At 40.1% G+C, this 24,160-nt stretch overlaps 1 protein-coding gene across 1 annotated transcript in view; it reads right to left on the reverse strand.

Annotated features, from left to right (window-relative positions):
* CDS1 (CDP-diacylglycerol synthase 1) overlaps positions 1-24,160 on the reverse strand; it is a 110,009-nt gene that overhangs the window by 54,409 nt on the left and 31,440 nt on the right. Inside the window, exons 2-3 of the mRNA XM_077476409.1 lie at positions 15,688-15,818; positions 11,886-11,982 (exon numbers count right to left, since the gene is read on the reverse strand). Of these exons, the coding sequence (XP_077332535.1) occupies positions 11,886-11,982; positions 15,688-15,818 (228 nt within the window). The remainder of the gene's footprint in view (positions 1-11,885; positions 11,983-15,687; positions 15,819-24,160) is intronic.

Here is a 24,160-nt window from a genome sequence, read left to right on the forward strand (position 1 = left end):
AAATAAAATAACCTGTAACGCTTGAAAAGATATAACATTTCTTTGTTCAAATACAATAAGGCTAAAAATATCTGAAATGACTATGTTTCAGCTCTGATGTGTGTGTGTCATAATAGGACTTTACCTTCAGTGATAACCCAGTGAACAAAAACGATGCAATAAAAAGAAAAAGGACTGCCTTACACAACCTCAGTTATTGTTCTAAGTTCAGTATGCTGCTTTTTACTTATCAGTGTTTTTTTTTTTTTTTTTTTTTTATTACTGAGTAAAATTACTTACAAAGAGGAGTAGCTATAATAGGAAACAGGGTAGCTAAGATAAGAATAAAATAGGCAACTATAGAAAGAAATAAGGAATAGGTCAAGAACCAACAGTGAACATGTCATATTATGATTGTATGTAACATTGGGATAGGTGAAAATGTGTACATACCATATATTTAATAAGATAAAAAAGCAATAATAAAGTGCACATTGCACGTACTCAAAGCAACAGATCAGAAACGATCTATTAGGTTAACCGATGTTGTGTCAAATACTGCCCCCCGTCAAGGAGACGCCAAAAGTCTCCAAAGATGAACGGCGCCTGCTCACTGAGTCCAGGTTCAAGCCCCACCATCCAAGTGGACATAGAGTTAGAATAAAAAATTGGCGAGCGAGGGGCAGTCTTACTAACTGCTACCGTATGTCCACTTGGATGGTGGGGCTTCGACCTGGACTTAGTGCTCAGGCGCTGTTCACCTTCGGAGACTTTCGGAGTCTCCTTGTCCTCCGTGCTGCGCCTGCGCAGTGCGGGGTGGACACTATCCGATGGGGGGAAAGTTTTTGGCAGAACAGCGGCTACCAAACTGAAAACACCTATACATATATTTATTGCTCTTCACATTGGGGTTGGCTTACTAAAAAACTGGAGAGTGCAAAATCTGGTGCAGATGTGCAAGGTAGCCAATCAGCTTCCAGATTTTTTTTTTTTTTTGTCAAAGCCTAATTGAACAAGCTGAAATTAGTCGATTGGTCACCATGCAAAATTGCATCAGATTTTGCAGTCTCCAGTCATAGTAAATAAACCCCACTGAGTCTTATTGATTTGAACAAATCTGGGATTTTTGTTCATCTGATATTGCCTTGATTTGTCTCCTTGCTCTGCACCTTGTGGACTCCTAATATCTACAGTGCCTTGAAAAAGTATTCATACTCTCTGAAATTTTCCACATTTTGTCATGTTACAACCAAAAACGTAAATGTATTTTATTGGGATTTTATGTGACAGACCACAATTGTGAAGTGGAATAAAAATGATAAATAGTTTTTAAAATATTTTACAAATATCTGTGGCGTGCATTTGTATTCGGCCCCCTTTACTCTAATACCCCTAATTAAATTAAGTGAAGAAAGACATTGTTGAAAGAAAGCCATAAGTAAGGATGAGCTCCGGCGTGTTCGCACACTCCACGTGCAGAGCCCGCCAGGAATTCGGCTCAGCGCTAATCACAGGCAGTGATACATTTCCCGATCTCTGCAGCCACGCATCGGGCAAGGTCTCACTGCCTGTGATTAGCACAGTGCTGCGTCGACTTCCTGGCGGGCTCTGCATCGGGACCATGCAAACACGCCTGAGCTCATCCTTAGCCGTAAGAAGTCCCGTTTGCAGTCTGCGAGAAGAGATGTGGGGGGACACAGCAAACATGTGGAAGAAGGTGCTCTGGTCAGATGAGACCAAAATTGAACTTTTTGGCCTAAAAGCAAAACGCTGTGTGGCGGGAAACTAACACTGCACATCACCCTGAACACACCATTCCCACCATGAAACATGGTGGTGGCAGCATCATGTCGTGGGGATGCTTTTCATCAGCAAGGACAGGGAAGGGAAGCTGGTCAGAGTTAATGGAAAGATAGATGGAGCCAAATACAGGGCAATCTTAGATAAAACCTGTTAGAGTCTGCAAAAGACTTAGGGACGCAGTTCACCCTCCATCAGGACAAGGACCCTAAACATACAGCCAGAGCTACAATGGAATGGTTTAGATTAAAGCATATTCATGTGTTAGAATTGCCCAGTCAATATCCAGACTTAAATCCAAGAATCTGTGGCAGGAAGAATGGGCAAAAATGTCACTCTCTAGATGTGCCAATCTAGTAGAGACATCCACAAAAAAAAGACTTGCAACTGTAATGAAAGGTGAAAGGTGGTTCTACAAAGTATTGACTTCACTTTGTGTTGGTCTAGCACATAAAATCCCCAAAAAATACATTTACATTTTTGGTTGTAACATGAGAAAATGTGGAAAATTTCAAGGGGTGTGAAAACTTTTCCAAGGCACTGTAGCAGCGCTAATATTGAATGTGGTACAGCTAACATTGTAATGCGTTTTTGAAGAGCTCTTGGTGGTTTACTATATCCCTGCTATTTAAGTCTGTCAGCTATGACACAAAGCCCTTGTACAAACGGTCGGACATTCCGACGGAAAATGTCCGATTGGACCGCGTTGTCGGATAATCTGACCGCGTGTGGGCTTCATCTGACTTTTTCCGTCGGAATGTCCGACCAACAAAATTTGAGAGCTGGATATAAAATTTTCCGACAACATGATCCGATTGGACTTTGTCCGATAGTTTGTAGAGAATTCCGATCAGACAAAGTGCCACGCACGCTCAGATAAAATTTCTAGACCAAAGCTATTGGCTACTAGCCTGAATGTAGTCCCATTGTAACTAAATAACGTCATCACGTTCTGAACGATCGGATTTTCCGACAACTTTGTCCGACCGTGTGTATACAACACCAGTTTCAGACAAAATCCGTTGGAAAAAAATCAGACGGATTTTGTTGTCGGAATGTCCGACCGTGTGTACAGGGGCAAATGGGTGTTTTCTCGACCACTCACCCAGGTGAACTGCATACATTGATTCCAATTTACCTGTCCATCTGCTGATACTCTTGGCTGTGCTCTGCTTTTGTTTTGCTTTCTTATACATATTCCCTTTTGGAGGATTTGTGGAAACTACATACACAAGACGTATGCTGGCTCGCCAAGCCCCCCTTATTATTGTGGGGTATTTGACTTTGAACTGAAGTATCACTACCAAAAACTTTTCTTCATTTAACTATTCATAAATGTGAGACGCATGGTCAATCAGAATAAATGAGAAGGTTTTACTGAGCACATCAGAGGGAGGTGGAGCTACACAAGATGGCGCCACACACCAGCTGAACGCCGTGGCCAAAGGCGCATCTCCCCCGGCGAGCTGAAAGCATGCTGTGCTAATTGCTGACATTGCCTATACCTATGCCTACGCTATTGAAGTAACTGAAGCAACGGATGTGTGGAGCCTAAATACCTTGCTGTCGGTGGAGCCAGACATAGAGACCTACGTACCCTCATGGTAAGAAGCCTAGAACTTGCCAGACGCGGAGGAGCGGAGGAGAAGGAGTGAGGGAGATTAGCGGACGGAGGTCCGCTTCCGGAGTTCCAGACCCAGGACGTGATTGATTGACTACGGAGGCGTTTGTTCGCTGAGACTTCCCCCTAGTGAGAGAGAGGAGGGTGAAGGATCCCGTGACATCCAGAGGGAGAGGACGCTGATGCGGCTGACGGTGAGAGGGTTCTTGAGGGGGTAGGGAAGAGAGAGAGCGGCTGTATTCTGTGGCTGTGTAGACGAGCAGACTGTTAGACCGAAATTACTCTCCCCCCCTGCCTCTCCCATGCCCCGTGGATTGCTTCGAGAGGTTTGCTGCATTGGATTATTCCTCTGAGAATTGCCTTGGGTCTATGGTGGATATAGAAATCAGTTCATGCCCAGGTTCATATAACTTGTCCCTCTAAGTATTAAGAATTAAGCTGGATGAAAGATCTGTGATCTGTCTGATGTACTGGGGCTAAGTGAGTGGTGATCCCGATCGGATGCTGGAAGCGGCGTGGATTCCCCCAAACAAAATACTTACCTCAGCAGACTGTATGAAGGCTCTGGGTGATAAAATACTTTGAGAGAGAACACGATAGAGTTTTGGAGGAACTTGAAATAAAGACATTGTATGAGTTACAAAAAAGAAATATAATGCTACTAAGTCAACTACAAATAGAGAAAGTGTGACCCTAGGAGGAAATATTGGACAAGAGATATTGGACAGGCTCTTGTACCCCCCCCCCTCCCCCCCTTTTATCTTTTTTCTTTTTTTTTTTTTTTTTTTTTTTTTTTTTCTGGACATTGAGTTGAATAGATATAGATATTAAGATGTATGTGCTGGAAATCCCTTCTCTCTCTCTTTGTTACAGCTGAAGTTAAGAATTAGTGGACACTGCTTTTTCGTCTGTGTAGAGAATAAGAGACTAAGATTAGACTGGACTAGTGCGTACATCTGCAAACCAATATAATACCCTACCTTTTTTTCCCCTTTTTCCTTATTGTCACGGTATTATTACCTGTATCCCCCCCCCCTTTTTTTTTTTTTTTTTTTTTTTTTTTTCGGGGGTAATAAAAGGGATATAGGGTCTGGACTAAAAAAAAAAAATGTTTCAGTAGGGAAAGGGGAGGAAAAGAGGGAAGGAAGGAGAAAAAAGAGAAAGAAAAAGAGATTTTTTCTTTATTGCACTCTATGCACCTTTTTTGCAATTTTTCTCTGCACTCTACTCTTCTTTACACTTTTTAACATTTTTGTAGGTTTTGCATTTTTTTGTAAAAAGTTTTTTTTTTTTTTTTTTTTTTTTTTTTTTTTTACTTTTTTGCTTTTTTTTTGCTTTTTTGTTTTACTGAGGAACTTGCTTCCTGCATATTTTGGTAAATTAACCACCTCTAGCACTTTTTGCACTTTGTGCATCTTTTTGCACTTCATGCACTTTTTTGCATCTATTTTAGGGAAAGAAGAAGAAAGAAAGGAAGGAAAATACTCCCCCCCTTTTTTTTTTTTTCTTAAGAGTGAGGATACACAATATACATAAAATATAAATTTTTTTTTTTTTTCACCTGTTGCTTTAATTGCACTTATTTATTTATTTTCCCTTTTTTCTTTTTCTTTTTTTTTTTTTTCTCTCTCTTTTTTTTTTTTTTTTTTTTAAGCACTTTTTTACTGAGGAACTTGTTTCCTGCATTTTTTGGTAAATTCACCACCTTTAGCACCTTTTGCACCTCGCGCTTTTTTTTTGCACTTCATGCACTTTTTGCATCTATTTTAAGGAAAGAAGAAGAAGGGAAGGAAAATCCTCCCCCTTTTTTTTTTCTTTTTTTTTTTTTAAGTGTGAGGGTATACAATATACATAAAATATAGTTTTGGAAAATTATATAAAAATTGAATAATACTGTGAATGTATTGTAACTGAAAACAGATTTGAATATAAATACATTGAGGGAAGTGGAGAGGGAAGGGGAAAAGAAGGGAAATAAATAAGGAAAGAGTGCGCTCCCCAGGAGGAGTTATAACTGGGGGGTGACTAGGTTGGTAATAGAATTAAATAATACTAACACTTATTTACGTAAATCTGAAATATTAAATTGAAGGGGAAGGGGGGAAGAAGGGATAATGGTAAGGAGGGGAGCCAAAGCGGGACAAACAGAAAGCGGGAAAGGGAACTCTATAAAAACTTATATGGCCCAGGGCAGAGTAGACCAGAGGGAGGAAAGGGAGGCTGAAAGGGGAGAAGAAACATCACCCTTCCATGAAGAAGAGATAAATAAAAAACTTAATATAGAGGAAAGTACAACTCCACAGAAAAGCTTGAAAGAACGACATCAACAAAAAGAATCAGGAAAGATGTGGGAATTAGAAAAAGAAGGAATCAACCCCCATTCACTCCCCACTAAACAGGATATGGCAGAAATGATGTCACATCTGGAAGGGATGATTAAGGGAGAATTAAAGGCAACCCGTGCAGATATCCAAAACGTATTAAAAAGGGTAGAAGACTCGGAAATACAATTAGAAGAGCATAAAAAAGCTATTTCGGAACTACAAAAAAGGGCGGATATGGACTGGATAGAAATGAGAAATATCAGATATAAATTAGAAGACCAGGAAAACAGGAACAGGCGTAATAATTTAAGAATCCGTGGCCTACCAGAATCCGTGAAAAGCACTGAGTTGGAGACTGTGCTTCGAGAAGTCTTTAATAAAATAATGAAAAAAGAAATAACATCTCATATAGCTTTTGATAGAATACACAGAATTCAAATAAGGGAGAAGTCAAGACCCGAGACGGAGAGAGATGTGATTGTGAGGTTCACTCAATACGAAACAAAACAACAAATTCAGCAAGATGCAAGAAGATCTGAAACTATTAAATATGAAGGAGCTACGTTGCTTTTCTTTTCTGACCTCTCACAAGAAACATTGAGCCGGAGAAGGGCACTGAAACCCCTAATAAATCAACTACAAGAGAAGAAGATCACTTATAGATGGGGCTTCCCCGCATGTCTGATAGCTAAAAACCAAGGGATATCAGCCATTTTAAGATTCCCAGAGGACCTGAAAGAATTTTGCAATAAACTGAATATACCATGTGTTAATATAGAAAACTGGGAGAAAAAACCCCTAGACTGGACGAAATTAAGAGAACAACCCTGGAATAGAGTGTAGGGCCTCTCTTCCTCTCCTTCCTCTCCCTTTCTCCTTCGTTGTATAGGGGGAGAGGGGAGGGGGGTGGAAGAGGCAAATAGGGGGGTAAATAAATAATAACAGGTTAATGAGAAGGAATAGGGGAAGAATAGTAAAGGGGTAGGAAGGGGGAGGAGAGGGGAAGGGGGAAGAGAAGAAGATCACTTATAGATGGGGCTTCCCCGCATATCTGATAGCCAAAAACCAAGGGATATCAGCTACCTTGAGATTCCCAGAGGACTCGAAAGAATTCTGCAATAAACTGAATATGAAGTAAAAAGAATAAAGATTTTGGGCAAGGATGAATTTGAGTAGGCTCGCTAAGAGGGGAGGTATGTGCCGGGGGCTGGGCGGTGCACGCGTGCTCCCCCGAGACCACAACCGAAAGGGGGTGAGGCTCGGGGGACCACGCGGGCACTTATACTCCCTCAAGGAGGTCCAACCAGGGCTGGGGTCTAGTAAATAGGCACTAGCCTGGAGGACGATAACATTGATATTCAATGTGCAAGGGGTGGGGGGGTGGGAAGGGAGGGAGGAAAATATTGGGGGGGGGGAATATGTTGTTGTTTCACATTTATTAATGAAGGGTGTACCGACTGGATCGATCTAGGTAAAAAATATACGTTTATTTTTGTTTTTGGCTTCATGATGGAATGTTTATGGTGGGCTATAACCAATCTCCATGAAAGATGGCCCCGTTGAAGATTGTTACATATAATGTTAGAGGGTTAAATAGTCCCAATAAGAGATATCAGATTTTGCAGGAGTTGAAAAAATGGTCATCAAATATTGCTTTCCTACAGGAAACTCATTTTAAATGGTCCCATAATAGTGGTCTGAAGTCTAAAAATTATCCAACTTGGTTTCATGGATATTCCTCTAGCAAAAGGGCAAGAGGAATTGCTATTGGGTTTGACAGAAATACCCCCTTTACTTTAAAGGATATGGAATCGGATTCTGAAGGGAGATATTTATTTATCAAAGGTTTGATCTTTAATAAAATGTATACGTTGGCTTGTATCTACTGCCCTAATTATCTCCCCTGTCCCTTCTTGGGGAAAGTGCTGAATAAATTAGAATGTTTTAAGGAAGGGGGGGTGATTATGGCAGGGGACTTTAATTTTGTATTTGATCCAACCCTGGATGCCCAACCCCCATCCCTACGCTCAGAAGGTAAATACCTAAAGATAATTAAACGAAAACTACATCGACAGCAACTAGTAGAGGTGTGGAGAATTGCGCATCCAGGGGGAAAGGATTTTACATATTACTCCCAGGTACATCACTCTTACTCAAGAATCGATTATATCCTCTTGGACCATCAGCTTTTGGAGGGGTTAAAGAAAGTAGAAGTAAAATCTATAACTCTCTCTGATCATGCCCCAGTTATGGCTGTTTTGGACCTGGAGGATATACCGATTAGGCAAAGAGTATGGAGGTTGGATGAATCCCTCTTGCATGACCATAAAATATTTGAAGCTTTGGAAAGAGATATGAACTTATTTTTTAAAGAAAATAATGTAGAAAATATTGCACCAACTGTGTTGTGGGAGACCCATAAGGTATACATGAGAGGGAGATTGATAGCAGAAGCAGCTAAGAGGAGGAAAATAAGGTCAACGCAAAAATCACTGATTTTACAGGAAATCCAGGAGTTGGAACAGTTACATAAAGGATTAAATGACCATAAAATAATGGACGAACTTATGGGAAAAAGGGAGGCACTGAGAGACATACTGGAACAGGAAACCAGGCAGGCCTTTTTAAAGTCCGCTAAAAGACAATATGAATTTGGTAATAAACCGGGGAGAATCCTGGCAGAGGTAATTAAACCTAGAAGAAATTTTAATTATATCGCAAAAATTAAAGATAAGAAGGGAGTAATGAAATATGCAACAAGGGATATTAGTAACATCTTCTCAGAATACTACCAACTACTGTATAAGGTAAATGGTAACCAGGACCCCAAGGATAAACAAAAGAGAAGGGAAAAAATTGAACAATATCTCCGGAAGATAGATCTACCGAGGATAGCAGAGGAGGATGCTGGTATGCTCGATAGGGATATCTCTAAGGAGGAAATAGAAAGAGCAATTAAGGATAGTAAGAATGGGAAGAGCCCAGGGCCCGATGGATACACATCATTATACTTTAAAAAGTTTTTGGGACCTTTAACACCTTATTTCCATCAGTACATGAACTCAATAGGGGAAGGAAGGGAGATACGGAAGGAAGCTTTGGGGGCCTTTATAACTATATTAGCAAAGGAAGGGAAAGACCCAACATTATGCTCTAGCTTTAGACCTATTTCTCTGATTAATGAGGATGTAAAAATTTATGCAAGGATTTTAGCCGAGAGGCTGAAACAATATATGCCAGATTGTATAGAAGGAGATCAGGCAGGTTTTGTACCTGGAAGGGAGGCGAGGGACAATATACTGAGGACAACCCTCTTAATGCAGGAAGTTAAGAAGAAGAAGAAGCAGTCTTCCCTTTTCCTATCGGTCGATGCGGAAAAGGCATTTGATAGGTTAGAATGGGAATACATGCTGCAGACATTATATAAATTTGGTTTAGGCCCAAGAATGCTGCGGTGGATAGAGGCCTTATACTCTAACCCTACAGCTCAGATTCAGGTGAATGGGACCCTATCAAATTCTTTTGGGCTATATAATGGTACACGTCAGGGATGCCCATTATCTCCTTTACTTTTTGTATTCTCCTTGGAACCTCTTTTGGTTTCTATAAGAGCGAACCAAGGTATTGAGGGAATAAAAGTATCAGAGAAGGAGCATAAGATATCTGCATTTGCAGATGATATTATGCTCTATATAACGAATCCCAAACAGTCCCTTCCTAGGATCTTGCAGGAGTTGGAGGAATATGGGAATGTTTCGAACTTTAAGATCAATAGAGAGAAAACTGAGATATTAAATGTCTATTCCTCCCCAGAGGAGAGAAGAGAACTTAGAGCTCTTTTCCCCTTTGTGTGGAAAGAGAAGGGCCTGAAATACTTAGGAATATACTTATCGACATCAGTTACAGATTTATATCAAGATAATTATCTCCCTCTTTTAAATAAAATTAAACAAGATCTTAAAGGTTACCCTGCACACAGACTGTCATGGTTTGGCAGGATAAACGTAATTAAAATGATGATTCTGCCAAAGGCTCTATATGTCTTTCAGAGCCTCCCGATAAATATCCCAGGGGCCTATTTTAGAATTATTAAATCCCTGATTCAGAAATTTATATGGAACAAAAGAGGAAGTCGCGTTTCTTATAAGGTAATGAATAGGCCTAAGGATAAGGGAGGGGTATCTCTCCCAGATTTTCAAAAATACCATTCAGCAGCGGTAATGAGGAGGATTTTGGATTGGGTTTACAACGCTCCATTTAAAAAGTGGGTATCACTGGAAGATAATATGAGTAATGTTGTCCTGAGCCAGACCATTTGGATTCCAATGAAGTTTAGGGGTCTCTCTGGAAGAATATCCCCGATTACAATGGAAACATTAAGAACATGGGATGGGGTACTTAAAGGTACAGAAGGTCAAAACAACAATAGCCCTCTAATGCCCCTGTCAGGAAATAACTATTTTCCTCCAGGGAAAGAAAACAAAATGTTCCAGAAGTGGACGCATAGGGACATATTAAGGTTAAGGGATGTGTTAAAAGCAAATAGCTTATGCTCATTAGAGGAGATACGAGAGAAATACGGAAGAACACCATGGGATGGATGGAGATACAGACAACTCCAACATTTTGTTGAGTCCCTTCCAAAACCTCTCCGCTCGGGTGACAATTTAAACCCTTGGGAGAAATTGATTGACCGAGGAGGAGCGGGCAGACAGGGGATCTCTAAGATATATAGGACCTTAATATCTTTAATGGAGGATGAGGCGATACCGGCTTTTGGGAGGTGGGAAGGGGAATTGAATCAATCAATCCCAGAAAAACTGAAAGGGAAAGTTATAGACTATACCCACTCCACTTCAATAGATACGAAGATCCAAGAAATGAACTATAAATTATTGGTTAGATGGTATTATGTTCCATTGAAAATGCATAAGATTAACAAAGACTTATCACCCCTTTGTTGGAGAGAGTGTGGGAGGGAGGGAACCCATGCCCATATATGGTGGCAATGCAGTGCAATCCAGTTATACTGGGAAAAGGTGGTGGGTTTAATTAAAGAGATCGACGGGAAGGAAATAGAACTGGATCCCTGGAAATGTTTGTTTCACGCGGCCGAGGGCCCTAGGGAAAAATATAGAAGAGCATTAACTCCATTTTTGCTAAACGCAGCGAAAGTACTGATCCCGAGATACTGGAAAGTAAAGGAAACACCCGGGATAAGAGAATGGTTTAGGGAAATAGATAGATTGAGGATTATGGAAGAACTAATACACCTTCAACGGGGAGCCGAAATTAGATTCCAGGTGACTTGGAGGAACTGGATGGAATTTAGAAAATCCTCAATATATCTTGGAATTATGGGGGATGGAGAGGGCATCTAGGGGAGGGAGATAAGATGCATATACTTCATAGCCCCCTATAAAATTTTTTTATTTATTTTTTATAGGGGAGGGAGGAGGAGAGGAGGGAGGAAGGGAGGAGAAGGGGAAAGGATCCTTTCCCCCCCTTGGTTCTCCCCCTTTTTTTTTTTTTTTTTTTTTTTTTTTTTGCGTGGGGGGGAGGAGATGGGGGACCCCTTGTTCTGGGGCCCTTTAGGGGGTTTGTCGGGGGGTTTTTTTTTTTTTTTTTTTTTTTTTTTTTGTAGAAGGGAGTGGGGATGGAAGGAGAGGAATCCCCACCTTACACAAATCACAAATTGGAAGTAAGAAAAAGCGTCACGTGGGAGGGGTAATAAATATGGGTAAGATAAAATCACAAAAGGATAATTCTAAACACATGAAGAGAGGGGGAGGGGGCGGGCTTAAAACCTTTTTTTTTTTTTTTTTTTTTTTTTTTTTCTTTTCCCTCCCTCTCTCTCTCCTCTTCTTCTTCTCCCCTTTTGGGATATTTAAGATCGATCCGGTTGGGCACCCAATGTGTACTTTTTTTTTTTTTGACTGTTTGTTTTTATGTGAATGTTGAAAACACTGAAATAACATGAATGTTAGTCAAAGTGATTTTTAAAAGTATGTATAAGGAATATTTTGTACTGTTCTTTTTGTAAATGTGGAAAACGAAATAAACAATATTTAAAACAGAATAAATGATGAAATATGGTATGGCAAGGCCTATTTTAACATGAGATGAGGAAAAAAAAAAATGTGAAAAGTCCTTGAACTTACCAAAAGCATTATCATCACTGGCCCCATGTAAATAATCATAAAAAACAATGTAATCATTGTTAAACTTAAAATGCCACGTATCCACCAATTTTTCCATCTGAAAGATAAAAATATTTTACACTACAGTTAAAAATATTAAAGCATATTTAAACTCAAGAACAAAAATTGAATATATTGCAGCTTACTAATTCTTAGTTAGCATGGCAGCTAACTTATTTTTTTTAGGCTCGTTTTCCTTTATCTTCAACTGGTGATTCTGCCACTGGTTCTGACACACACTGTCCTAAATTTAAGGCTCCATGAACACTGGCTTAAAAATCGCTGCTTCTACAGGAGTTGTGTGTTCTGCCTGTAGAAGTAACTCAATGTAACTCAATGTTCTCCTATGGGTCCATCCACATTAGGACGTTTACAGGCATATTTTGAGCTGAACGTTTAGAGGCAGGAAAAAAAAAAAAAAAAACCTTCTGGTTCGCATTTCTGATGGGAGCTCACTGGCAGAAAAAAAAAAAAAAAAAAACTTAAAACTCTTCTAAACTTGTGTAGACGTTGTACAAAAAAAATGCTCTATATGAACGTTTTTTTTACTCACAAGAGATTGGACATTTTTGTTTTGTTTTTTAAGCCCAGTGTGTAAGGAGCCTTAAGCCTCGCTTGAAGTCCTTATTGTTAGTACGATCCTTTCAACAACTGTTCTCCAATTTTCGGCCAACAAATGTTGGATGACAGGCTAGTAAATTTTTGTCAAACGACAGCTTCACATCAGATTTTTGTATGGTCAGTACACAAATCCGTCACACAAAAGTGGAAAGTACAAACACACATGCTCGGAATCAATGCTCACCAAGCACAAAATTAGCAGAAGTGGCCCAAAAAGGTAGCACTCAAGAGCTAAAATTCCTCGGAGCACGTCACTACGTTCGTGTTTGTGGCACAACAATTTGTGCAACGTTAGTATGTAAAACACGCTCCCTTTTGACAAAAATCAGATGCTTGGTTGACCAACAATCGTACCGTGTGTACGAGACTTTGTGTCAGTGTCATATTTCTCTGAGTTTTTTTTGTGAGTGTGTGGCACGCATCGCTGAATGTTCCATTAATCGCAAGGTAAAGGTGTGCTGCCAATGCAGTGGACTGCATGAAGAAATCGTAGAGTTTCACGATTTCATATACCCAAGACCCGAAGAAGTTGCTATGAGAAGGGAAGTAGTGAACCGAATTCAGATGGTTATAAAGGATCTGTGGCCTTCAGCAGAAGTCCAGATGTTTGGAAGCTTTAGTACAGGTCTTCATCTGCCAACAAGGAGCCTGAAGTTTAATGAGTCATCCCGATTGCTTCTTTGGATACATGCATGGTGGTTGTGAGAGATTGATATCAACTAAAAGTGGCCCAATCCCAGTGATCATCTACCCATTTGGTGGAGAGTGGAAGCTGTGATATTTTTTGATGCTCTTCTCTATTTGAGTTCTGGTAAGCAGATTTGACACACCTGGGTGTTGTGCCACTTTCCTTGCACTTCCTGGAAATGGTGGATGCTTTCTCACTATCATAGAGCGTTTCTACAGCAGGCTCTTCAATGATTGAACTTGAATAAGCGCTGCACTTTGGACTATATTTTATCGAGTTTGATGATCAATGAACTGTGCTGGCTGCTATTGTTTTTTTCCTAGCGCTGTTACCTATTTTTATTTATCTTACAAGGCTTTAGACACCATAGATTTTCTGCAGATTTTTGTCCTCAGATTTACCAAAACCATATAGTACAAAAGCCTGCCTAATTGCATACAAATTGAAACTCCTAAGGTTTGACCTCATATTATATGGTTTTGGTAAAAAAATCTGCAGAAAACCTAATAGTGTGTATGGGGCTTTAGTTTTCACACTAGGACAAGCCCTACAGATCACATCTCCCTCGCCTCATCTCTCATCTCCATTATTAAGGCTTGGTTTACACCTATGCAATTTGTTTATGACATTTCTGCTGTGTGTTTTGCCTCTTTGCACATGCAATTTTGCCACAATTTGCGTATGGCATTTTTTATGTTTTTTTGAAGTCTATTGACCCACAAAAAGCAAAAAAACACAGTTTTTCCATTTAAAAAAAGTCAGACGCTTTCCAAAAATGCAGTGGCTGAAAAAAAAAAGCATAGATGAACGTGCCTCATAGGAAACCATGTTAAATGAACTGTAGTGCATTTCTGCAAAAAAGCACAAAAAAATGCATAGGTGTGAACCTCATCCCTTTAAACCCGAACATATATGAATTACACAGGTTCTGAGACTAATTTAATGCAGATAAGGCACCAAGTGAGTTTAATTACCACCTTTATCAGCCACAGAACCTGTATAATTAATACATGTTCAGGTTTAAAGGGATGAGGTGGTAACCATATACACAGTTTATATGTTATCTGAGCACTGCAGCAACCAACACAAGTTAACTGCACCAACTGCCACTCAAAAATAACAAAACAATGTTGAAACATATAAACAACTTTTATATTATGCTTTTTTTTTTAAATAAACCAACTACCAGCGCAAACATTTACCTTACTGTACATCTTAGTAGAATGTTAAAATAAAATATCTTTGAAACCTGTATTAGTGCCAGTTCACGTATATATGCAATTCGGGAACCAGCGCGATTCCTGTGCAGGTTCCCGCATCGCATATCATCTGTTCACACTGACATCTGCTAACCGCTGCGGGTGTCAATGAAAAGTCAATGACACCCCCAGATCGGTTCGCAGTGCAAACTGCCAAATAGTGCAGGAATCGGATTGCATGGGTGTGAACAGTTCGGACCAAAAAAGGGTCCTGCACCATTCTGGTAAGAATGCTATGCAAATTTAGCCATACAATTTGTATGGTTGAATTTGCATCGCACAGACATCGCATGTGATCTGCACGGCAGTGCAGTGCGAATCACATGTGCTGTCCAACATCGCACAAGTGTCAACCCAGCCTTAAAGCTGAAGTATAGTTGTTTTGTAAACAAGTGTCTGACAGGCAGAGTATTTATGACAGAAGAGACCCTACTGGTTCAACAGAAGGCTTCTGTCAAACTGTATTAGTCTTTTCTGTTATAAATGCATCCTTCTGCCTGTAAGCTGTCATGTTCATTAAACTGTGCATGCGCAGCTCAGGGAACATTTACGTCCCTGATCCATGTCACAGCGATGCAACTCCCGTGTGTGGGAGTGCCGCCATCGCGGCTGGCCTATCAAATGGCTAAAGGCATGGGACCCGGAAGGAAGATCAGAACTAATGCAGTCACCTCATCCAATTGATTGGTAAGCTGCAATATAATACGTTTTTTGTATTGGGTTTGAAATTGGAGGATGACTATGTAACCTAAAAATATTTGAGGGTGCAGACTATATTATTGCTTTGATGCTGGCTCTGAAATTTGTCTCTGAAATTCCTATTCAAGTTGTTGGTACTTTAATGAAGTTCGGATTCAAATGTACATAGTAATAGGAGCACGTGCCACTAGTGTTACAGTGCCATTTCTGAAAATACGATAGGGCATATCCATGTGGAGTCATGTTTTTCAGGGGTTGGAATGAGGCCAAGGACTCACTCACAACATTTAAAGAAACAAAAAAGAATAATAAAAAATAAAATAAAAAAACAACACACACAGGGTGGACTTTACCTATACTCTCCTTAAAGCAGCATCTTACCTCCATAGGTGGCAGCGGGGAAATACACCAAGCTGCATGTCAAGTCACACAATATTTAGAAGGTATTGTGGGATGGGCACTAAGAACTCACAACAAGTAAAAGAAACCTCATTACCTGGATGACAAGCCAGACAGAGCATTGGTGAGCACCTGCGGTGTGCTGTTGGTAGGTGGTGGAACATCTGAAGCATCGGTCTCAAATGCAGAGTCTGCATCGACCTCTGGATGTTTCTCCTCTGCCGTTTCCTGTAGAATTTGAATTCTTGCTTAATAAAGTAACACAATGCAATGATAAATAAGAAATAATAAATCACAGATCTCCAGTAGCCCAAATGATGCTATTCTTTATTTCAAATATATAAAATTCCATTTTTAAAAAAGGTAAAACAAAAAAAATACTATTTACTCAGTTATTACACCCATTTAATTTTTAAAAAATATATTTTGAAATACAGCTAGCATAGGTACCTGTATCGGTTTCTATATTTGTTTTCTGTAATACCCTGCTTAGTGGGACCCACATTTGGAGAGGGGCAGGGATTTCACTGTTGGATGATAAGTCTGTGACTAAGCTGTATGCTTAATAACAGTGGACAAAACTGAGGTCACCAACATTGGCCATGCTTCCTGGTCGGAGCACCTGGCTCCATGGACAAGCCAGGAGTGTTGCTAGGCCCAAATTTCTCTTGAAAGGTACCCTGGGTTCCAACATTGCGATGGCCAATTAGAGTGCTCACAAATGTAACCCAAACACACCCACTACCCGATTTGGGTCCTGAACCATAGTTTAAGAAACACTGGTCTAGAAGATACACTCATTTGCAATACAGAAGCATTCTCAGTTTCAAAAATTTGAACAATATCATTAAATCTGTAATCCATCAATCAACCTGGCCGATGGTCTATCATTCCAACTGCTGAAGTCTGCTGATGGCATTTGTGGTTACCCACAAACATCCTTATGAACATAGATCGACACAGATCATCACAGAAAGGTCATCTATCCTCTACTGGTGACTTTAGGAGACACATTTATATGTGGCAGTTACAGTGACAATAATTGTATTGTCTTGTGTATGAAATTTGTATACACACACACACACACAAACAAAATTTTCTATATTTAGTTAAAAGTGATACTATTTATTTATTTTTTAAATGATGAATATCTAATACTTACCTGCTCTGTGCAATGGTCTTGGTCTTCTCGTGTCCCCCACCGGTGTTCCTGGCTCTCCATCCCCATCCATAAAGACACACAGAGCACCACTCCCTGCTCACTTACTGTAATTGACAGCAGCTGGAGCCAATGAGGAGAGAGATGAGAGAGCCTCTGCTTTCGTGCACATCGCTGGAGATCGGACTTAGGCAAGTATTGGGAGGGGAGTTTGCATAATGAAGGTTTTTTATAAAATAGAATGCATGAGTGTAAAAAACCTTCAGTCTTTAGAACCGCTTGCGGACCAGCAGCTGTCATTATACTGCGGCAGGTCGGCACAATCCTGAGACCCGTTGTAGCCATACGTCGGCTCACGGGATCGGGATAGCAAAGGTGCGCATGCACCCGCTGCACAGCGGGGGTGTCGATGCTCCTGGCCGACGGTCACAAGCGATCGTGAGCACAAGGGACAGAGCATGGAAGTGTGTGTTTGAACACACAAATCTGTGTTTTGCTCAGAGGAATGACAGATCGTGTGTTCCTATTAGCTAGGAACCACGATCTGTCACTTCCTCTAGTCAGTCCACTCCCCCTTCATTTAGAATCACCTCCCAGGGAACACAGTTATCCCCTTGATCGTCTCTTAGTATTAACCTCTTCACTGCCAGTGGACATTTTTACAGTAATCGATGCATTTTTATAGCACTGATCGCTGTATAAATGCCAATGGTCCTAAAAATGTGTCAAAAAATTGTCCGATGTGCCGCCATAATGTCGCAAAAAAAAAAAAAATTAATAATAAATTATGAATAGATATAATAAAAATGCTAAATCTATCCCCTATTTTGTAGATGCTATAACATTTGCGCAAACCAATCAATATACACTTATTGCGATTTTTTTTAACCAAAAATATGTAAAAGAATACATATTGGCCTAAACTGAGAAAATTGTTTTTTGTTTTTAAAAAAGCTATTTTTTTTTCCTCAGTTTAGGCCGATATGTATTCTTCTACATTTTTTTTTTTTTTTTTTACCAAAAATATCGCAATAAGTGTATATTGATTGGTTTGCACAAATGTTATAGCATCTACAAAATAGGGGATAGATTTAGCATTTTTATTATATCTATTTATTATTCTTTTTTTTTTTTACCAGCAATGGCGGCGATCTGAGACTTTTTTTTTTTTTTAAAAAAGCAAAGGAGGATGTTTATTACAGCAAAAAGTACAAAATATTGGGTTTTTTTTTTCCCAAAATGGTCACCATTTTGTGTTTATAGCACAAAAAATAAATAAAAAACCGCATAGGCGATGAAATACCACCAAAAGAAAGCTCCATTTGTGGGGGGAAAAAAATGATTTTGTTTGGGTGCAATGTCGCACGACCGCGCAATTGTCCGTTAAAACGTCACACTGCCGAATCGCAAAAAATGGCCCGGTCATTCTGCAGCCAAATTTTTCGGGGCTGAAGGTATGAAATGCCCTCTGCTTCAGAATATAGCATTTCAGATATGCACAGATGTGAATAGTGGCGTACCTGTAGAGGATTAGTACACAGATGCTTCAAGTGGCTTAAAGGCAAAAAGACATATAATGGAAATACCGAGATGTGAACCGTTTTTCCTTCCAAATGATTGGTCCATTCTGTTTGACCACTTTTGTAATTTATGCATGATCGCCATGTGAATCACCACTAATTCTAGTGTAACCTGCCTGCTCATCTATCATAGAAGATTATATGGAGATGGAGAAGTGGTACAAAAAGTTACATAGAGACCAAGCAGGCTGTGATTGTAGTTTTTCTTTATAGAGAGTATATATATATATATATATATATATATATATATATATATATATATATATATATATAAATATAAATATAAATGAGACTGTGTTGTCTGTGCTGTACCTCATATAAAGTCCCGTGGGCATTTGAGTTTTCATTGTATACATACCCAAAATGTTTGCTTCAAGTTTCATGTAACTTCATTAAGGTCTACTTCCATCTCTCTCCCCTAGTATAAAATCCTTACACCAGTGGTCTCCAAACTGTGGCCCTTTGCTTCCCTTTATCTGGCCTTTGGTGCACTATTCCATAAACTGTCACTAATAATGGAGCACCGTTTCAACACCATCAATGGGACACCACTCTTCCCATCAATATCAACAATAGGACCTTATTCTTCCCATTAAAACCATGATGGGGACCAATGCTGGGGCAATTGTTACTCCCACTGGCCACAGTCTGTCCCCCCTAAAGCCTGAAGGACAGTAAACTACACTTTGCTTAGAAAGTTTGGAGACCCCTGCCCGACATTATTACAAAATGATGAAAACCATCAGCATAAATAGGCAACACTCAAGCTTTGTATTTTTTTCATACAGTATGAGCTACCAGCCAAACTTCAACTTAGTTGTTACTAAGAATTATTTTCTTATAATCTACTTGATCATTGGGATTTGTGTGTTGTGACTCTCAGTCAGTTACAAAGTGGTAAAAACTATGCATGCCACTATCATATTTATATTACAGATGGAGATTTAAAGAAGTTTGGTCAACGCTATTTTGGCCCTACTTTTCCTGTGGCTCACAGGAGTGCAGTTTTTTGTTCTGCATTCCTGTCAGCTAATGTCACAGAGCCAGTCAAGGCTCTGGATTGATCCCTACTTTAGGGCGGGATACACCCAGATACCTTGATCATCAGCTGGCTCAGCCTCACAGCACGCTGCTGGGAGACTGAGCCAGCCATTCCCACCCCCTGCACAGCGTGGCGCTCCAATGAGCACTGGAGGAGAGAGAAGAGAGCCAATGACTGACAGTAACTGGCTCCCTGCAGACTAAAGACTCACCTAAGTGGATGCAGCATCTGCTGCATTTGTTCCCCGCTGCTTCTAAGACTGAGAACTGAGCGATAAAAGACCACTAATCACTCAGTTTTCAGTCTTAGAAGCAGCAGGGGACAGATGTGACATCCAACTAATGCTGCATGTGAGCATAATTTTTTTTTTTTTTTTACAACCCCCTCTTTTAAAAACTGTATTTATAGCCAATACTTTATTTTTTAGCTTTACAGAAAAGACATTCTATTGCTTTGTACCTGCCTGGGAGATTCATAATCTCCATTTATCCTGGTGACCAATGTTGTGGAGACAGAAAGTAGTCGTCAAAAATTCAGCAGCTACAGTATTTTATTTTAAAAATGATAACGAGGAACTGAAGTTCCTGGTTATCATTTTTAAATTCCAATGGTGCTGACTGTCAAAGGACTGCTAATGGTTAATTCCACAATGCACCATCACGGTGATCATTGAACTGAATTGGTGAAAAAAAAAAATAGTAAAATGCAGTAGGAGTACTCAGCATTAAAAGAGCTTTCCTTGCAGACAACTGAGCACAGCTTCCCATTACACTAAAGGCATTTGAAAACAATACTCCCAATCAGGACAGTCTGATTAGAACTTGAGAACAGCTGCTAAGCATTGTAATGTCAAGTTTAGATTCTAATCTGACCTGTGCAAATATCAAGTTTGATGCCAACACTGCTGAAGACAAAATGTTACCCTGATCACATGACTCAAGATCAAAGACCAGGCCAAGGGTGGATAAATATCTGCCAGTCTATAATTTCATCACTTTTGCTTCACCTCTTTTGCCCTAGTTACAAGATACGATTTGGTTTTACTGTAATTTCAATGCCTTTCGTCGCCGCATTACTATCGTGTCAAACTCCATTTTTAAATTGGCAAATTTATAAAACAAGGAAAAGAACTTTGTCTTCACCTTCAAAATTCAGCTACTGACAGCTCCAATTATTCTGCTTCAAGCCTCACTACCCCCTGCCCCATGGACTGATGGGTGCTGGCTCCAGACGGTTCTTGACCTGTTCACAATATCCAAGCAAACTCAAAAAGAAAAGTAATTCTCCTTCCAAAAGCCCAAAATATATTTTAATCAATGTTTTCCAGTACAAGGCCAATCCACCTGTTGCTCTCGGCTAGAAACTTAAGGAGGAACGCCAGTCTTATTTCTGAAAATTTAAAGTCAGCCAGCTACAAAAACTGTGGCTGTTGACTTTTAATAAACAGGCACTTACCTGTTCCAGGATTCCGCACTGTGATCACCCAGCTCTCTATTGTGCATAAGGGAGCCAAGCATTGTGAATGGTCCCTCAGTCTTCTGGGACCTGGGACATATCCAACAAGACTGCCGAGAGGGAGGGGAAGAACTTCAGCTCAGATCACCTAGGCGATCCAAACAGAAGTGGGAGCACGTATGTATCAAAACTAGATACCCGCTATCACCCCACTAAGAAAAAAAAAAAAAATTAACTATATATATATATATATATATATATATATATATATATATATATATATATATATATATATATATATATATATATATATATATATATATATATATATATATGCCAAATCTTAAAAGGAGCAGGGGAGGAGGCCTTAAAAGCAGATCATTCCCTTTTGGGTGAAGTTCTGCTTTAGTTGTAGACTCACACATTTTACTCTGCTAGAAGCTTCATTGTAGAGTTTATGCAGTAGAGGAGCAGGTGGATTAGCCTTGTACTGGACAACATTAATTACCAACAAGAATGCCACATGTTGGGATTCAATAATTTCTTCCTTTATTAAAATAGCCAGCAGGAACAAATTCTATTCTGACATGTTTCATGCTAGACACAGTGTTTTCCCAAAACAGACAGTACCTAGTGTGAAACATGTCAGAAAATAATTTGTTCCTGCTGGTTATTTTAATAAAAGAAGATGATTTGGCATCTCGCGGTGCGGGCATTCATTTTCCTGATACAGTTGATTGCTTCAGTGGAGACAAGCCAAGGCAGCACCAGAGATGCGATTGTGGAGCCTGATCTCGCCTGGAGCAGCATGCTGGTTTAATCGCTTACAGAGTATGCAGATTCTTTACCCTTTAATCCTTACCCATGTACCGGTTTAAGCTGGTGCCATGATCACTGCCCTGAGTTTCAGGGTGGCTCCTTTATCTTGCAGTGTCCTATGGAGCCACCCTTGCAAGGAGGACTAGAGTTGCGTTTGTTTACACTGTGAGCATCATACAAACACATAGCCCATGATGGCAAGACACTCCCCTTCTCCTCCCTCCTCCTTTACCTAAACGAACAGACTGGCGAGAGAAGGGTTGTAAAACACAGGTTGGGATGTTGAGCAATATTACAGAGCATAATGTGGAGTGTATAGCGAAATCCGTTCTCCATTAAAAATTGGTTCATAGGTTATATGTAAGGCGATTGTAGCGGTATTGGTGCTCTGTATTGCAGCAACACATTTGCATACTTTCCATTATACTTTTTTATTTTCACAAATTTACAGGACAAGCCTTTGAGGCCTTCTTCTAAGGGTCCTAGCAGTACCCTGGAAGAAGACGGGTGGCCCCCTGAATCTTGTACTAAAAAGTTAACAGGCATTGAAAATAAAAGTAAAAAAAAAAGGCTCACAGATGGTACTCAACCCTTTGTGCCTCCAAGTTATAAATTAGTAATTCAATAGCACAAATTCTACTTGTCTGGATTTCATTCTGAACCCTTTGCTTCATAGCAAGTAGCCCAGAGCATATATATATATATATATATATATATATATATATATATATATATATATATATATATATATACACACACACACACACACACATACACATACACACACACACACATAAATAAGTGCTTCTGATTTCCCTTTCTTCCTGGTCTACATTTTAAAATGTAGAAAATAAGGCAGTCATATTCAAGAAAACCATTTACTTTAAAAAAGGAAGTTAAGAGCTCAAACACAGATATATAAAACCATAAAAAATAAATAAAAAAAAAGGGGCATAGTTCACAGCATAGTTGGCTAGACAGTAAAAAGGAGCAGCACCCGGCAGTCAAGACTGTTTCAGTTTAGAAAAACTTCCAGTCTTTATTAAGAATACATGCTTTGGCTTTGCTTTATATCATGAACAAATTGTGTTTGTTTTCAGTATTTACCAAAAAAAAAAAAAAAAAATGAAATATCTTATTTGGGTGGATTATCATTTTAAAGTGGAACTAAACCAAATCAAAAAAGTTATATTCCTGGCACAATGGAATGTAACTGTCACATTAGATTGTGCTCTCAACCAAACTGTCTAACCATCAAATAACTGATTACATGTGCAGCATCATGGCAGTTGGTTAGTTTTGCTTTATAGTCCAACTCTAAACAAAACCTTTTTCTTGCTCATACATCATGGGACATAGAGCCTTTGATAATTACTTAGTGGATTAGATAGTCGCCATCAGGTGATTGGACACTGGCAAAACTAATTACAAGATGTGTTCCTCCCCTATATAACCCCTCCCACATGGATAGTACCTCCTTTTTCTCTCCAGTGGTTGGTCACGTTAAAGATGTGCTAAGAAGAAAGCTCTGCTTGATGGGCTCTGCGGGGGCCCCAGGAGCTATACAAATCGGATCCATGCCTCGGGCCAATACACCTAAGATGGATGGTACCTGGGACTCATGAAAGAACAAACAAGGTTTTGCCTGTAATGTCTCTCTTTGAGGACTGGGCTCTGGGATCCAGCGCTTTGGTGCACAAAAATGAAGTTGCGTGAAAAGTTTTTCTGGCAGAGTCTTCTACTGGTCCAGAGGATCCTGTGAGTAGGAACCCAGAACCCTGAAGGTTGGCACAAAGTTTCCTGCCGTGATGGGTAAAGGTTGGATATGTCTGTTATCAGCAGTTTCCTGCGGCAGGGATAAGGTAAGTAAAGACAATGCTAAGTATATACCTTATGGATTATCTTTTTTTGAGTAGTCTGCATGTCTTACCTGGTTTCCGCCACTAGAGGGAGTAAGAGACAAACCTGGTATATACGAACATGCCATCCAGAATACATGCTCAGTGAAGCTGGTCTGAGAAGCCGCTCACCTCCTCCGCTGCAGGCCCCACACATAAGATGAAAGGGGGGGATCCCACGCAGTCTGGGGGTCCCACGTAGTCCTCAGGTGCTCTACTGTCATCCCCCCCCCCCCCCCCTGGCCGCCGCCATGCCGGTCCTACGCGCAGGCACACTTTTTCAGCTGTTTCGGTGGGGAGTGGTTGTGGCGCCGTGCATGCACACCAGTGCGCAGGCACAAGGCGGCTATGTTTAAAGCCCAGAATGCCAGAGCCCCTGTAAGCAGTGGGACACAGAGCTGTGGGCAGTAAGCATAGCATCTTAGTGGATTTGGATCCAGGCATACCTAAGATATCTACTCGGCATCAGGTTGTGCAGACTGAGCTAATGTTAATATTGCAAGATTAAAGGCACAACAGTGATTGCGTTTGTACTAGTACCTCTGCTTTGGCAGCTTAGGACTATGTCTCCCTAAGAGGGCTTCAGGGGCAGGTAAAAGAGGCACTAAGAAATCCCC

Source organism: Lithobates pipiens, unplaced genomic scaffold, assembly GCF_037356315.1.
Source record: "Lithobates pipiens isolate NorthernLeopardFrog02 unplaced genomic scaffold, aLitPip1_a1.2 Scaffold_13, whole genome shotgun sequence".
NCBI lineage: Eukaryota > Metazoa > Chordata > Amphibia > Anura > Ranidae > Lithobates > Lithobates pipiens.